The 17066-nt window shown below is 36.3% G+C and overlaps 1 protein-coding gene across 5 annotated transcripts in view; it reads right to left on the bottom strand.

Moving 5' to 3' along the window:
• The window catches only part of Robo2 (roundabout guidance receptor 2), a 513941-nt gene that overhangs the window by 453783 nt on the left and 43092 nt on the right, over window positions 1–17066 (bottom strand). For all 5 annotated transcript variants that reach the window (XM_042676828.1, XM_042676829.1, XM_042676832.1 and 2 more), the window contains exon 2: window positions 3010–3336. In XM_042676828.1, coding sequence (XP_042532762.1) covers window positions 3010–3336 — 327 coding nt within the window. The remainder of the gene's footprint in view (window positions 1–3009; window positions 3337–17066) is intronic.

The raw sequence follows: 17066 nt of genomic DNA, 5'->3' as shown, positions 1-17066 counted from the left end.
GGCCTTGATAAATCTTGGCCTGGCAGTGGTTCAGCCTTTTTATTCCTGCTGTTGCATAGGCTTCCAACTTGACCAGAGGTGGCCTACAAATAAACCTTTCCCTTGCCTGAATACCACATGCTGCTCTCCTTCCTCAGCTGCCAATTTAATTTACTTAACACCAACCTTTCCAACTCATTCTACCCACACAACAACCCAACAAGTTGCCTACAGGTTTTCAAACACTCAGTGTTTGCTTGCTTTCCACCTACCATAGTCATCATTCACTTAAATTTCTATCTTAGACATTCTCACCTGACTTTCCAGAGTCCATGTAATGAACCATCGTAAAAAGTTTTCTTGAAATAATTTATTAAGGAAGAATTAAATACTGTCCCCTCTGGGTTCACAGATTATAATATTTGTCTCTGTAACAAGCTTTAGTGTTTCTATCTAATTTATAATTGCATATGTACAGATTTGTCATCCCAAGTATATTGTAAACTCTTTGAATTGAGTTAGGATACCCTTCTTCATTACTATTGTCCAGCACCCTGTCAGTCTATATCCATGTACCAGATGAGGAGTAAAACACAACATGAATGAGCACATGTTCTGTGTTGTAAAATAAAAATATAAAATACATTCATATAATCTGAAATCATTCCTCTACTATTCTGTAGGAATAATTACCAAGAGATACTGAAAAGTCGCTATGTGTTGACCCAAGTTTACATATTAATAGGTTTTAGGAAAATCACAAGAGAGAAGGCTGAGCTAATGGAAAGAGATGAGTAACATAAAAATGAATCGCATTTGATCTTGTGTTGCCTCAAATGGCATGAACTGTTGACATGCACTAGAAGAAAGAATTTTATTCACTAGCTAAATCCAATTTGGAAGCCTTCTCATTTTCCTCTCTAGATCGTAAGTAATTCAAGCAATTTTTAAAGTTCATTTAGTTTGAAATAAAAAATGCTACTGTCACATTACATTAAAAAGAAGAATTATGGTTTAAAATATTTTCTCCTATCAGAGTTTGATTCATTATTAATGATTCAATTAGGAAAGACAGCAGTCCTTTTAGATGAAATAAAAATAAAAGCTGTATGTGTGTTGGGAGAAGTTTTAACAAAGCTAAGATTCCAGAAAAAAGAAATTCCTCACAATTGTCCAACAAAAATATTACTATCCAATTTAGATAAACTTTAATTTGAGGAAATAAAGTTAGCTTGGGGAATAAAGTAGTTCTTTCTTGCTGATAAGATAAGAAAAAAAAAGAAACTTTAAAATTTTTCACTTAATCCTCAGATACCAGAGTTTGTTTACAGTGGTTTTTTAATAGGGTTTATTTTGTGCATAGCACAATTCCCTAAACTCAAACTTTAAATTATGCAAGATTTGGTCTTGGAATTTCTCGTAATTCTCTGAATCTTGGTCTTTTAGCCATCTTGGGAATATTTTCATGAAAGAATAATACCATTCATGTGGATTCCACGTTTCCTGGCAGAAAGCATAAATTAGAAAACTAGATAATTGAGAACAGGAATGAATTGAAACACTATTGCAATTTTGTGTACCAAGACACAATGTCATGTGTAAAGACAGAAATATATTTCTGGAAATTTCAACATACATAGACACAAGTTTTGTCATTAACTATGATACCGTGACACTTGTGATTACAGGTATCAACTCTAATTAAGGAAATAAGACTGAAGTTATCACCTAGCATTTCTCTCACTGTTACATGAGAATACTCATGCATCTTGACATCTACCAAGTCCCTTCTCTACAAAGACCTAATCAACAGCCAGAAAATGGTAGAATAAAAACACATTTAGATACAAATATTGATTCAGAATCATTCTATATAAAATCTCTCTTCAATACTGATAATTTATTATCAAAATAAATATAGCATAGCCTTTATAATATAACCCATCCTCACTTGTAAATTAGACCTCCCCCCCAAAATGATTTTAATTTGTCTTAGAAAACAATTCAACCTCCAGTAAATTTGTAGAGTCAATGTTCAAACAGCTGCAAAGCACTTATATCTTGAGTTACTATCTGAATAATCTGGTGAATAAACAAATGCCTAAAAAAAATCCAAATATGATAAGTCCTTAACTACTGCTGGCTATTGAGTAGAAATTGAAACCGCTCCAGTACATGACCTAATTGTTGTCCTCACAGAAAGCCTCTGATGATTTTTACTACAAAAAGAAAAGAAAGGAAAAAGAAAACTACTATTGATGGTGTTTTGGTCCTCCAGGTATATGGATGGCACTGTTTAAATTCAGTCTAGAAGTAAAAGTGTCAATCTAGAGAATAGTGCCATAAATTCCTTTGAAAGTTGTCTGATAAAGTATTTAGGGATTAGATATCTATAAATATGCAACAAAAATAGTATAATACTGAACATATGCCTTGTAGTCGATGGCATATTACACAAGAACTTTTCCTTCCAACACAGCCAACTTTTTCTCACTCGTTAATAATTAAAAATTTCAGCATGAACAGCATCTTGTATTGCCAAGTTGCTTTAAGATACTAACTCCACATGGATTCAGTATAAATAAATATACTGTATCACATAAGCTGATCAGCGTAGTCGTTGAGGGGAAGCCAAAGTTATGCATTATATTTTTTGTTTAATGCTTTAGATCTTGAGGATCAGCGAAATAACCACAGCCTGTTAAAAATAAATAAAAGTAGCTGGGCACTGGTGGCTCATGCCTGTAATCCTAGCTACTCAGCAGGCTGAGATCTGAGGATCCTGGTTCAAAGCCAGCAAGGGGAAGGAAAAGTTCTTGAGACTCTTATCTCCAATAAAACACTAGAAAACCAGAAGTGGTGCTGTGGCTCTAGTGGTAGAGCACTAGCCTTGAGCTGAAGAGCTGAGGGACAGCAACCAGGCCCAGAGCTCAAGCCCCACGACCAACAACAACAACAAAATAATAATAATAATAATATAATAAAATAAAAGTAAAGAAAATGCGCACAGAAGAGTTTTAGGTCACTTACATGCCACTTCCAGAGACGCATTTCGGCTCACAGCTTCTCCAAGATAGTTCCTGGCAACGCAAACGTAGCTCCCCTCGTCCGGTTTACTTCGGCGTCCATGAACAATGCGCAGGAAGAACAGGGACCCACTGGGCAGCAGCATCCTGTGGGACCGGGGGTCATCCTTGTCGGTCTCCACCCGCTCACCATCCTTGTACCATTCGATGGTGGGTGTTGGCCGGCCCTCGGCCTTACAGTTCAGAGTGGTGGGCTCTCCCTTAGAGACAATGACATCAGATGGGTGCTCCACAATCCGTGGCGGGAAATCTTCCTGGCGAAGACGAGATCCTACAAAAATAAGACACAACCATGTCAGGTATTAGCATCGTACCTATATTCTCCGTTGCCCTTTGATTCATGATGGTGAAATTAAACTTTCCAATCATTTTACGGAATCACTGAACACTCTTGTTTTATGTTGTATTCTTCTTTTGGATTCATCTCCTATGTCTGAAATTTAGAAATACATTCCTATGTTAATTCTAATGAATGAAGTATGACATGTTCCATGAACAGCCAGACAATTGTGGCTCAGCTATTCGGAAGGCTGAGATTTGAAAGTGGCAATTCATAGCCAGCCTGCAGAGATAAATGCCAAAAACTTTAAAAAAAACATCAGACTAAGTTAATTAGCATACACGTTATATGCATACTCATAAAGAATAAAGATAATGTACACACTGTACATTATGAAGACAAATAGCCCCAGAGATTCCTAACTCCAATTAAACAGCAAAAAGCCAGAAGTGGAGGTGTGGCTCTAGTGATAAAGTACCAACCTAAAAAAGTACAGTAAAAACAAGTCAAGCAAGAGCTTGAGTCTCTGAGTTCAAGCCCTGTATAAGCACACACACAAACATAAGAAAAAGCAAGAGATTCTCTTTATGGTCCAACAAGTGTTACCAATTGCCCAGGTTGTAATAAAATATGCAGAGGTGTCAACTGAACTGAGGTGTGTCTAATTGGGAAATTCAAATTATGAGTCCCAATGTTAAGTAAGTGTACCATAGTGGTCTGGGAAATGAATCACAGAAATAATTTTTTTTTTAAGGCTGGCAGTTTGGCTCAGTAGTAGAGTGTTTGCCTCATATGCATGAGGCCCTGGGTTTGATTCCTCAGCACCACATAAGAGAAAAAAAAAAAGCCGGAAGTAGCACTGTGGCTCAAGTGGTAGAGTGCTAGCCTTGAGCTGAAGAGCTGAGGGACAGCCTCCAGGCCCAGATTTCAGGCCCCATGACCGACCCAACAAAAAAAAAAAATCCTTATAATTGTAAGTGGAGCACAATCAGAAGCCACTTCCTAAAAACAGGTAGCACTCAAACTGAGCTATAATGGAAGTAAATTCATTTAAATTAGCTTTAAGGAAAGTAAATTCACTAAGGGAAGAAGAGGTTCAGACTGAAGGAACACCATGAGCAGAGAACTTGGAAATTGGATTTGTGCACATTGTATTTTACACTCAAGAAGGAAGATGATATGCTTGGCAAAAGTTCAACGTGGTCTTGGAACCCAAGACTAATGGCCTTTCAATATCTTCCTACAGGAGTGTGACTGTTATCCTTTGCAGCTAACAGATACTAAAGAGCCAATGACTCTACGATCTGTGCATTAGAAAGATACACTTTATTTGCAGTATAAAAGATGGATATTAACAGAGCCAAACAAAGGAAAACCCCAAAAAGAATTACTTTAATTGTCTAACAAAAAAATCTAATCTTGAGAAATGTTGCTATAGCTAGATAAAAGTAAGAAGATACAACTCATACCACAAAACAACTATTTGACAGAATTTGATTTCTCTATGGTAAACAACAGTGATAAGTATGCTATAGTTTGAATGTCATCTTTCAAAGGTGCATGGATTGACAGCTGGGTCGTAAGTGTAGCAGAATTAAAAGTTGCTAGACCTATACAAGATATGGCCTACAGGAAGGCGGCAAGTTACAGTAGCATGACCTTTGGAAGAGATTTGTTGAAGGCTTTATAGCAAGGGCTGGTACAGAGTTAGCTGGCCTCTGAGTATCTTTTGTTTCATTTCTCACAACCATGATTTCTTCCTCTCCCATGGACTCCCACCATTATGCCATCCATCATATTGTGTTACAGCCAGAAAGCACTCACTAGAGTCAGCAGAAGCTGGTGCTATGCCTGATTCCTCCAAAACTGTAAGCTAAATAAACCTTTTAATATATAAAGCACCCCAATCGCAGATATTTCACTGTAGCTACAAAACACAGTAACACAAGTATCAAAGACTTCCTTGCATTTGCAATGAAAGTTGAGCTATTAAAGGATATAAGAAATATGAAAGAAGGATTGATTGACATTTTGAATATTGTGTTGTTCTGGATACTTCTGTTGGTTGTTCTTGTCTTTTTGTGTGTGTGTGCTGGTCATGGGGCTTTAACTCAAGAGTCTGGGCATTGTCTCTGAGCTTCTTTGCTCAAGCTAGCCCTCTACCTCTTGCACTACAGCTCCCCTTCAGGCTTGTTAGTGTTAATTGGCCAGAAGAACCTCAGGGACTTTCCTACCCCAGCTGGCTTCGAACCATGATCTTCAGATCTCAGCCTCCTTAATAGCTAGAATTATAGGCACAAACCACCAGCTCCTAGTGATACTTTTGATTTGTTAAGGAATCAGTATCCATTATTCATGGTACTATCCTAAAAACTATAAATTTTAAAAAAAGGTCGTAAAAACAATACCTATGTCTGAGGATGAGGTGGTGATCTGGATACACCTCTTCTCTAACTACAGTTTTTATTCCCAAGGTTAGAGGAGCAACCTTGAAATGCTAATCCTTTTCAGAAAGAAAGAGGAATGCTCATGAACAAATTAAATTCTGTTTATTAAATTAAAATGTATATTTTAATTAACATTGAAAGTTAACTGGAATCACAATGAGGAGCAAATGTTACTGGTGTTTATTGAGCAGAATTTTGTTATTATTTCATAACATCCAATCTGTCTTTGATGGCCTTGAGGTAAGCTTTCATTTTTTTGTTATTAATGTATTATTATAGAAGTGATATACAGAAGGATTATAATTAGCATGAGTCAGATGAGGAGTACATTTCCTTTGGCCCAATGTCTTCTGCTCCCTATTCTCTCCCAGTCCCTCCCTCCCATCTCTATCCATGGTTATACAGTCAGTGTCCAGTGAGCTCTACTGCTGCACTTTTTTACCTCAGGTTCTGTACCCTCACTCTAAAAATGAAAAGGAAGAAAGAGAGAGGTAAAGGAAGGAAGGAAGGAAAGAAGGAGGAAAGGAAGGAAGGAAGGAAAGAAGGAAGGAAGGAAGGAAACGGTCTCATTTCCATATCTTGGAAGGGTTTTTTGTTTGTTTGTTTTTTGTTTGTTTTTCCTGTCCTGGGGCTTGAACTCTGGGCCTGGGCGCTGTCTCTCAGCTCTTCAGCTCAAGGCTAGCTCTCTACCACTTGAGCCACAGTGCCACTTCTGGTTTTGTGAGTAGTTTATTGGAGATAAAGTCTCCCAGAGTTTGCTGCTGGGTCTGGCTTTGAACCACGATCCTCAGATCTTGGCTACTGAGTAGCTAGGATTACAGGCATCAGCCACTGGCGCCTGGGTTGGAAGTTTTGTTTTAAAATATAGTTTTAAAGAATTACTAGGGGAAGAGGAAATGGAAGGTAAGAAGGAAGAGAGGAAAGAAAAGGAAAGGAAAGAAAAGGAAAAATGGGAAGGGAGGGAAAGGAATAACAAAGTTGAGGAAGAAATCTGGGTGGGGTGGGGCACACCGAAAATCAATCCAAGCTACTCTAGATGCTGAAGTGGGAGGATTACAAATTCAACGCCAACTCTAGCAAAGTTAGGGAAATCTTATTTCAAAAACCAGACTTGGAAAAATCGTATTTAGTGAAGTAAGCAAGACCAAAAGAAGCATAGTTTCCATGGTTTCCCTTATGCAATAATTAGTGTACATCTAGGATAATCTAAGCAAATGAGCAGAATAGCTCAATAGCTTCCTACATATAAGATGATACTAAAGCAAGATGAACTCCAAGACATGGATACAGAGATTTTTCTTTATTTGTTTTGTTTTTAATGTACTATGGGTTTTTTTTTTCTTTTGTGCCTTTTTCTCCCTATGGTTTATCCCCTGTAGTCACTGTATTTGATTTTGGTGCCCTAGGTATTACATATATGTTTATCTGAATTAGGAAAGGGAAAAACAAATGATGAGACAAAGGACAAAGGAGGAACCAATGCAACAGAGATACTAACAAGCCAATATGTTAGAAATGATCTGTACAACTTGGGGGGAGGGTTGGGGCAAAAATGGAATAAAAACGAGGGAGGGGGTAACAAGTTTGACAAGAAATGTACTCAGTACCTTACTTACGTAACTGTAACCCTTCTGCATATCACCCTGACAAAAAATTAAATTAAATAAAGAAAAGCAAAAGGACTGATAGCATATCCTAAATCCTGTAGTGCTTACTAGTTTGTGTCAATCCTTACTACAAGGACATTTTAAAAAGTATGAGAAAGAAGAGGACAGAAACTATGGCCTGTGAATTTATACAAGTTCACAACCTCATACTATCTGGTCCACCACAACTTGAGTACAGTCTAGAGTATCTGTTGTTTACTTTTCATTAGTACTTAATTCATTAACAAATTAGTTTTAATTTTTATTTTTATATGGAACCACAAACTTTTTTCTTCAGATTTCAAATAAAAACAATTTCAAATAAAGAATCAGCATTGTTAATATTGCACATATAATACAAAATATTCTTGACATCCTTAGGAACAGATAGGAGGGCAGTGTATCTGAATTACTCACATGTTCTAACTTCACTTAGAGCTAATATCAATTCTGACATCTAAAGTACTACTAATTGGGCAACCAACTAAATTTTAATTTAAAGCATTCTATTAAATTCACCCTAGCTAGTTACTATAAAAGAAAGATAGTTAAAAGTAATTAGTAGGTCCTAAAGATGACATCCAAATGTTGACTTCCAGTGTCTAAGAAAGTAAATGTGTAGTCAGGTGACTTGTGCATAATTGAAAAGCCAATAGACACACAATGGGAACTCAAGATCTTCAGAATATGCCGAGTTTGTTGTTGTTGTTGTTTTTTGATTTTGATTTTTTAAGGAATGGAGGGAAAAGGTAGAAGGCAAGTGGATCTAGGCTAAATCCCAAGAACCTATATACAATTTAATTTCAGTAAAATGAATCACTTATCACAAGTCATAACTTAGCCAGAAAACATTTCACTTTCCTTTGTTTAAAATGTGATTCTCAGATTACCTGCATCAAAGTGAGTAATTTCTCTTTGTTATAGAAAGCTTCACAAATTTGCCTGCCATCCTTTTTCAGAATCAGCCCAGTTTTCTCTGTATCATTCCAATTAGGATTTATGTGTTGTCAAAACAAACCCTGGGATATTTCTTTAAAAAAAACTCACTCTTATCCTGGTGCTAGAGGCTCATCACTGTTATCCCAACTACTGGGGAGATCTGGAGGATTATGGTTCAAAGCCAACGCAGGCAGAAAAGCCAATGAGACTCTACCTCCAAATTAACCTGGGAAAAAACAGGCTGGAAGCCTGGCTCCAGTAGTAAAGTATTATCTGAGAGCAAGCAACCTGAGTGAGCTCAAGGACCTGAGTTTAAATCCCAGTAAAAAAGAAAAATACTCTCAAATTCTTAATTTCCAAAGTAAGCAGGATGTTAGAAATTAAGGAAGAAGAATCATAAATCAAGAAGCTGCAATTTTAGAAGGGTTATTAAGACAAGATTTTGCACTTAAACTTGGAGAAATGATACAAGCATTACACTGCAACTCAGTCAGCCAGAGGCAGATGCAGCTTGAATAATGTTCTAAGCACCCAAATTTACATAATGGATTATTTCTGCCTTCCAGGGACTCTCCAACAATTACTTTATAATGATTTTGGTAAAATATTTAATTATTAAAAAGTTGAGTGCTTTACCAGCTCTTCAGATTTTGTGGATGTGAAAAGTAAATCATGATTCATGAATGCAGTTAAATGTACTTTCATTGAGTCAACAGCCTCTCTTTGTCAATGAGTACTACAGAACTTTTGTTTTCAGGAAGTGATTTCAATTATATAATATAATCAAGGAGAAGAGCCCAGGAGAAAACTTTTTGATTTCATTTTATGTGTTTTCAAAATGTATGGGCCTCATTCTTTAATAAAAATATAGCATTACTAGAACTAAGCAGTAGTTTTCATTCACAAACTCGGTAGCTGTAACAATGATTAGTCATCCTACCAATCAAGCATTCCAAACATTTCTAAAAGACAAAATTTCTAGCAAATTCATAACAGTGTGAAATATTTCCTCAAGTTCTTCAACAGTGTCTGTTTTCCTCTGCCTTAAAGATGTATGGAATATCCTAGTATGTATATCTTAGGTCATCACCATAACTTATTTTATGAAAGCTCCTTGTGTATTATTTGTTCAACCAAACCACATGTTTGAAATCTAAAATAGAAAGTACATGCAGTTATTTTTAGTTATTATTTTTTGTCCTGTTGGGTTTATTTTCTTGACCCATTATATGATTAATTACATGATCTTAAGCCATTACCTAATATTTGTCTTGTACTGTTGCATTATCCCAAAATTGTGATAATTTTGGGTAATCATACATTGCTTAAAATTTATTGTTCCATAGTGTGAGCTCATATTTTATGATTGTCAATGACATCTTACTTTGCATAGCTAAAATGAGTATAATTTATGAATAAAAAATACTACTTGTAATGCAAACACAGATCAGAAAGATTGGCCATTATATTGCCTGTGTTTGCTATCAAAACCTATGTGTATTAATATGCAGTTTTAGAGAATCCATCAAACAATGAGTAACTGTCATTTAAAAAATGGGTCTTGGAATGTAATTCATAGTAGAAGATTTACCTAGCATACAAGAAGGTAAGGGTTCAATTACCCAGATGCATACACATATACATAGGGCAACACATCCACAAATTTATGTAGCCCTTCAAATTTACTCTTGAATTTCTATGTAATTTAGTTATACTGGCATAGTTAAACATACCAAGCTTGATGAATCATTCACCAAAGAACAACTGGAAATATATGGCTGGTTTATTGAAAAAGAAAATATTTCACTCATTACATAAAGTACAAAATTTATCAAAGATTTTCAGTCTGAAATATTACTTATATAGGAGAAAGGAAATTCAAATAAACTCATAAAGTGTTTCTCTAAATTTTACAATTTAGTATAGTACTTACGTAGCTGTTAACAAATGTTAACCAAAACAATAGAATACTTCTCCCCCTTTTCTTCTTCATCACCAAATACAGGTCTGAAACTTTATAGACATATTTTACTCATTTTTTAGAATAGGACATTGGACATATCTGTCCACATTTAAGGCACCAACCTTGCACACACAGGTGGGCACCAGTAACAGTCAAGTGCCAACCTCCAGAAGAAATGAAGAACTGGTTTGTGTAAGTTAGACAATCAAATCCAGGTCTATTCATGTGGAGAGAAAAATTTTAACCACTAATCTGAAAAGATTTCAAACAAATAGGGGTGATATTCCTCCTGGAAATAACAAATTAATTTCCTACTTTATACATTTATTTTCCAACAATTCAGTGAGGAGATGATGTATTAACCTGGACACTCATCCAATACAATTTCAAATCAATTTCCTACAACTTACATGGTTGATAGCATTCTTTAAAGAGTGATTTACCATCAAATCAGAAGTTTTCATGGGTTATGCAGATCTGTCTTAGAATGACAAAAACAATCTGTATTCCAGGGAAGATATTTTTGAAATTTAGCTCCCTATTATCATATCTATAATACTTTGACATGGTTTAAAATTGCATTTGGCTCAACAAAATATAATGCAATGAAACAATCTCCAAACTCATTAAATTGTTTCAGAATGTTTAATGTTCTAAAAACCATGGACATTCGTTTGATGGAGACTGAGAAGAAGTCTCCAGAAACTGTCATGCTACTGAAACAAACTCATGATGGATTGACAACATTTGGGCTTACTATTTCCTAAGCGAATTCTGAAAATTCTGTAGCAGCAACATTAATTTTAAGAACCATAGATGTCAAAGAACTTGTGTCAGTGTCTAAAACACACTTTCTCAGGGCTAGGGACATTTTAACTAAGCTAAGCTCTACTAAAGATTTACTTTGCATAAACTTGTTAAGAACTCTGGATCTTTTTGTTTTCTCTAACTTGAAACTTTTTAATAAAAAGTCAACTAGAGCTTCAACGGTCCTTGTTAAAAATGCATACTGCCTTTACTAGACAGTAGGGCAAGAATTTTTAAAAGTCGGATTGAAAATTTTGAGTATAACTCAGTAGTTTCCTGCAGGAATAATAGCTAAACCATTACCAAAACCTGCTGTGTTGAGTGAAATACATTATCTACATCGATGTCCAAGAGATGAACATCATGACTGATTGTAGACTTGTTCACTTAGTCCCAGCAAGGGCCTACTGAAGAAATTTGTCTATATGTGTTTTAGTTTTATTGCTTTACTGCTTCTTAAATATGATTCATAAGTCATAGATTGCCTTCCATGAAATGGGGCAAAAGGAAAACACCTTTGAAGTTTCATATTTTGTATGTATTCTGATTATGGGTCTTTTTGAAAAATGATAAGCTCCATCTTAAGTAGTGAATATAGACTCTTGAGCAATAAAGGATGTTGACTTGGGGGAAAAAGGCCATCAAGAGCATCAGAATGCTCAACTTCTCTATACTTTAACTTAGTTGTTTTAAGACACCAGCATCATCCCAATAAAATTACCAAGTAGATTGAATGGTGTTTTTTCATGTGTTGAACACAAAAGTATTCACTCAGTAAATGTTTGCTACTATTACCAGAGTTATTGTAATGTTTAATCTTCAATATTATAACCTCGTCAGAATAGTCTGTGACCATCAAGTGGTAGAGTACTCACCTTGAGCTGAAGAGCTGAGGGACAGCGCCCAGGCCCAGAGTTCAGGCCCCACGACTGGACCAAAAAAAAAAAAAAAAAAAACCAAATATAAAGCATTTAACACAGTTCATGACAGATGAGCTGTGTTAAACCTTATTGCCAAGCATCATGTGTAGAAATGTTGAATAAATTATTTACACATTTGAGCAAATATTGCTTCCTTCTAACTTTTCTAATTGGGCTACTACAACAGTGATAATTTTTTTTCATGAAAGTCTTAAAACCACAAAATCATTAACTCAGAATTATGTATGTATATTTTGATAGGTTTTACATTAGAAGTTTAGAGAGAATTAAGTAATATCACTGTATTTGTACAGAAACATGACTTGAAGTTAAATAACATAACAGGAACAAGAATCTTATTGCCATACACTATAAAATTATTTTCAGTAGTTTCAAGGGTTGTACAAAACTTAATTATTCTCCTCTTGATAAAGTAACAAGAAGAGAATTGTAATTTGTTTTTTGTTTTGTTTTGTTTTGTTTTGTTTTGTCGGTTTTGGGGCTTGAATTCTGGGCCTGAGTGCTGTCCTACAGCTCTTCAGCTCAAGGCTAGTGCTCTACCACTTGAGCTACAGCGCCACTTCTAGTTTTCTGGTGGTTTATTGGAGATGAGAGTTTCACAGACTTTCCTGCCTGGGCTGGCTTTGAACAGTGATCCTGAGATCTCAGCATCCTGCGTAGCTAGGATTACAGGTGTGAGCTACTGGCACCCCGCTGAGAATTGTAATTTCTTTTTTTTTTTTTTTAATTTAATTTAATTTTATTTGTGAACATACTGTACAGAGGAGTTACAGTTACATGGGCAGGATAATGCGTACATTTCTTACCAAGCATTGCAGCCTCCTCCTTTGTTTATCCTTCACATCCCTTCCCAGCCTCCCCCCTCCCCCCCTAATCCCAATCCTTCAAACTTGGAAAAAATTATATTAAGTGAAGTAAGCCAGGCCCAGAGAATTGTAATTTCTAAAGTAGAGTTTTATGTTCATTTTTAAACTAAGGCTATCTTGCATAAAAATGCCCACCTCGAAGTTAAAAAATGGGGATTCCAAAAGATGAAAGGAATAATATCTTTTGAATAGTTGGAATAGCCATATTATATTAGTTTTATTTGTCCTATGGCATGTTGGAATTGTTGCTAGAGCTTGTACCTTAGGAGCAAAGGACATTTATTTAAAAACAAGCAAGCTGAATACAAGTTGCCTTTGGTTCACACACTAATGTGTTTTCACAGTTGACCAAACTGAATGGAGAAGAGAAAATGTTATATTTCCACAGAAGATACACATAAATTCATTAGTTACTTCACAGAGATAGATTTGAGATGTCTGATGCAGAATAGATTTAAATTTTGCCCAGGCCATAACAGTTACAAATACCTGTTTTAAAACAATTAACACACTAACCAGGTGCTAGTGGCTCATGCCTGTAATCCTAGCTACTCAGGAAGCTGAAGATCTGAGGATTGTGGTTCAAAGCCCTCCTGGGCAGGAAAGTCCATGAGACTCTTAAGGCCACCAAATAAGCTAGTCTTGACCATAAAAGGTAAGGTACCATGCCCAGGTCTTGAATTCAACCCCCAACACTGACAGAAAAACAAAAATTAGGATATTTTAGATATATTTTGAATTTGGCCCTCACTTTACTCATTGCCCTACTATTTTACATAAGAAGAAATTTTAAATTATTCCATTCAAAGAAAGTATTTTTCTTTCCATTTTTCTCTGGCAAAGCATAATGATTTGGGTCAGATATCTGTAGTAAAGACGTGGAAAGAGATGGTCAATTTTTTACACTGAAAACTGGAGTTACTTAAGTAGATAAGGTATGTTAATTACTTTAATGTTCAAGGTACTTTTCAGGGAGGAAGAGTGGGAGAAGAATGAGGGAGGGGATAACAGGTTCAACAAGAAATATACTCACTACATTATATATGTAACTGTAACCCTTATGTGCATCACCTCGATAATAAAATTAAATTAACTTTTTTTAAAAGGTACTTTTCATCTGGGGATCTATTTTTCTTGTTTTTATCTATTAATGGTGTCTGTCTATGCATTTGTAAAGTGAGTGATTAAAGGAAATTGTAAATATCCCTTCAAAAGATGCTTTCTGTTTCAGAACAAAATGATCAGCAGATAACATCATAGCAAGAGAAAGACCAGGTATACTTTACGGTTAAATGATCCTATGTGTATAAAACGATCTGTGTGTATAGTGGGAAAAAAGTAAGGGCTTTTCTTTTTCTGGTGAATGGAAGAAGGTAGCAAATGGGATTGCTATAAATGTTTAAACTGAACTCTTTCCTGCTTGCATTATTCCTCTAAAATACACGAGACTCCATTATTTGCTCTAAAACAACTGCAGTTTCTAGAAAACTTAAGGGAAAAATATTATTTTTCCACTCAGCCCTCTTACTTTGGAGGCTTATCAAACAGGGAATCAAATGAAACTGAGCACCCTATGGTTCTCAGTTTTATTAGCATGTGTCCATGGAATTCACCTCCACCTAGCCACAATCAAAACCACTGCTTTCTTGTCACAAAACAAAAGGAAAGAAACACAGAGAATTACTTTGGATTATGTTGAAATGAAAGAAAATGCTGACAGGCATAGTCCTTGTGAAAAATAGGAAAAATGAGAGCTTAGAATAGGATGGCATTTTTCAATGAAAGAAGTTGTTTCCAAGGTCTAGTATCCAGCACACCTAATGTGAAAAGTTGCATTTTATGAAGCAGCAACAACTGAAAATCTCAAAGAAAGGGATGTATATAAATCATGACTATGATGGCATTTGCTTAATTCTATACAGATACTTTGATTGGAAGGAGGCAATAATAACTTTTTTCATGACATAATTATCTAGATTTTTTTCATTAAAATGGGCAAGAGTTAATACTTACTTTTGTTATAAGTTTCTATCATTCCTGGAGCAAAATAATCTCAGTGCTTTGTGTTCGCTACTGAATTAAAAGTTTAAATTGAGCTGGTTACTTGTGACTAACAACTGTAATCCTAGCTGTAATACTAGCTGAGCTCTGAAGATCACCTTTCAAAGCAAGCCTGGAAAGAAGTCTGTGGGACTAGTATCTCCAATTAATTTGCAAAAATCTGAAAATAGTGATATGGCTCAAGTGGTAGAACACCAATTAAGTGGAAAAAGCCAAGTGATCCTGAGTTCAAGTCCTAGTATCAGCTCACAGAAAATGTTTAAATTGAGTCCAATAATTCTCATGTGTGCACCATTAACATCTGTTCTCCTAAGTACTTTTTACAAGACTTCAGTCCCTCTGAATGGGTTAAGAATTGTCCCCATTGATGGGTGACAATATTGTCAGACACCTTGTATTCATATACTGTTTTGTAGGCTGGGAACTTTTTTGTACAACTATTTAAAGATAATAATAAAGACGGAGGGAAGATGGCGGAGGAGAAGCTGGAGGCTAAACAAGCTCTCACATAGAAAGCAGGTTTAGAGTTCCAGTGAACAGTCCTAAGCCAGAGAATCACACCAAGTATGCCATCACAGGACAAAGAGTTAGGCCAGAGAGGGAAAATCCAGGCAAGGAGACAGATCTGAGCACTTGCCAGCAGCTGCCGCAGCATCGACAGCAATGGTGGCGGCGGCCATACCCGCCATACCTGAAACACAGAGAGTCCAGGACGAAGGAGCCAGACGCGGCAGGCGAGCGGATTCTACTCAACACCAGCAAGAACCGACAAGGAGCGGACATCTTCATCCTGCAGTTTGCAGACCAGAGACGACCCAGGAACCAAGACTCTGTGTGAGTAGAAGCCTGATGTCCTCACTCCTTCGCAGGGAGCAGAGGAGGGAAGGCCACCCCTCCTCCCACCCCACCCCCCCAGTGCCGGAGATCTCCATCTTGGATACTGACAAAGCTCGGAAGAGCTGCTAGCTCCAACTCAGGCCTTGGAATAAAACTAGGGTCATTTAGCAGGTCATAAGAACTTAACGGCGAAGTGACCTGCCAGACTCAGCTCCATCCAGGGACAAGTCACCCAGCTCGGGCACCAGCCCCAGGAGTGGCTTTCTTCACTGGGTAATCAGAGCCAGAGGCTGGCCCTCCCTTTAGCATCCTTGACAATCAATTGAAATTCAGTAAACAGAAACCCTGAGAGTGGCTCCAGGCTGGGCTCTGTGAGTTTCTCACAAACTAGCCTCCGGGAAAAGCTACTGTTTGCTGAAAGGCCTCAACTCTACCCAGAACCTAGCCTCATCACAGCATCTTCAAACTTGAGGAAAAAGCCATCTCCCTCTTTTATGATACTCAAAGCAGATCTCCCTCCCATTGAACTAACCTGGGAGGAGGATCGCAAAATCCTGGGTAAAGCAGAGCATTTTTCTGCCTGTTCAAACAAACCAACTTAAGAAACCAACCAAGCCACTGGAAAATCAAACACCACAAGCAGACCAGAGACTCCAACAAGAGGCTGGTTACCTACACAAGGGAGATACAGGATTTTTCCCACCCCTCTCCAAAAAAAATCAAAGAACTTTTTTTTTCTTTTTTGTTTTGTACTTTTTATAAAAAAATTTTTTTTCTAAAACTTTTTAATTTTTAATTTTTACCTTTTTTGAAAAAAATCGTTTTCTAGTAACTTTTTTTTCCTCTTAGAATTTTTATTTTAGGGGTATATGTGTGTGCGTTTCTCTTTCTTTTTTTATTTTTTCTTTCTTTTTAAAAGAATTTTTTTTTGTTTTTTGTTTACCTCGACTGAACTTCTGGTATTTTTTTCTTTCTTTCTTATCCTTTTCACCTTTTCCTTTCTTTCGTTCTTCTTTATGTGACTTAATTGTTGTTTTGCACATCCTCAGATAAACCCGTAGTCGATTATTAGACCTCATCCCTCATTGTGTACACACTTAATCCACAAATTTATTACTCAATTCAAAACCTCTTAGACTTAAATTCCTTAATAGCAGTACTACCTCTTTATACCTATATAATATTTTAAGTATTTTTATTTTTAAGTTTTTCAC

The sequence above is a fragment of the Dipodomys spectabilis genome, unplaced genomic scaffold, assembly GCF_019054845.1.
Source record: "Dipodomys spectabilis isolate Male_0828 unplaced genomic scaffold, ASM1905484v1 ptg000032l, whole genome shotgun sequence".
NCBI classification, from domain to species: Eukaryota; Metazoa; Chordata; class Mammalia; order Rodentia; family Heteromyidae; genus Dipodomys; species Dipodomys spectabilis.
Note: the sequence above shows the minus strand (reverse complement) of the source record. Positions and strands in the feature narration are given on the sequence as shown.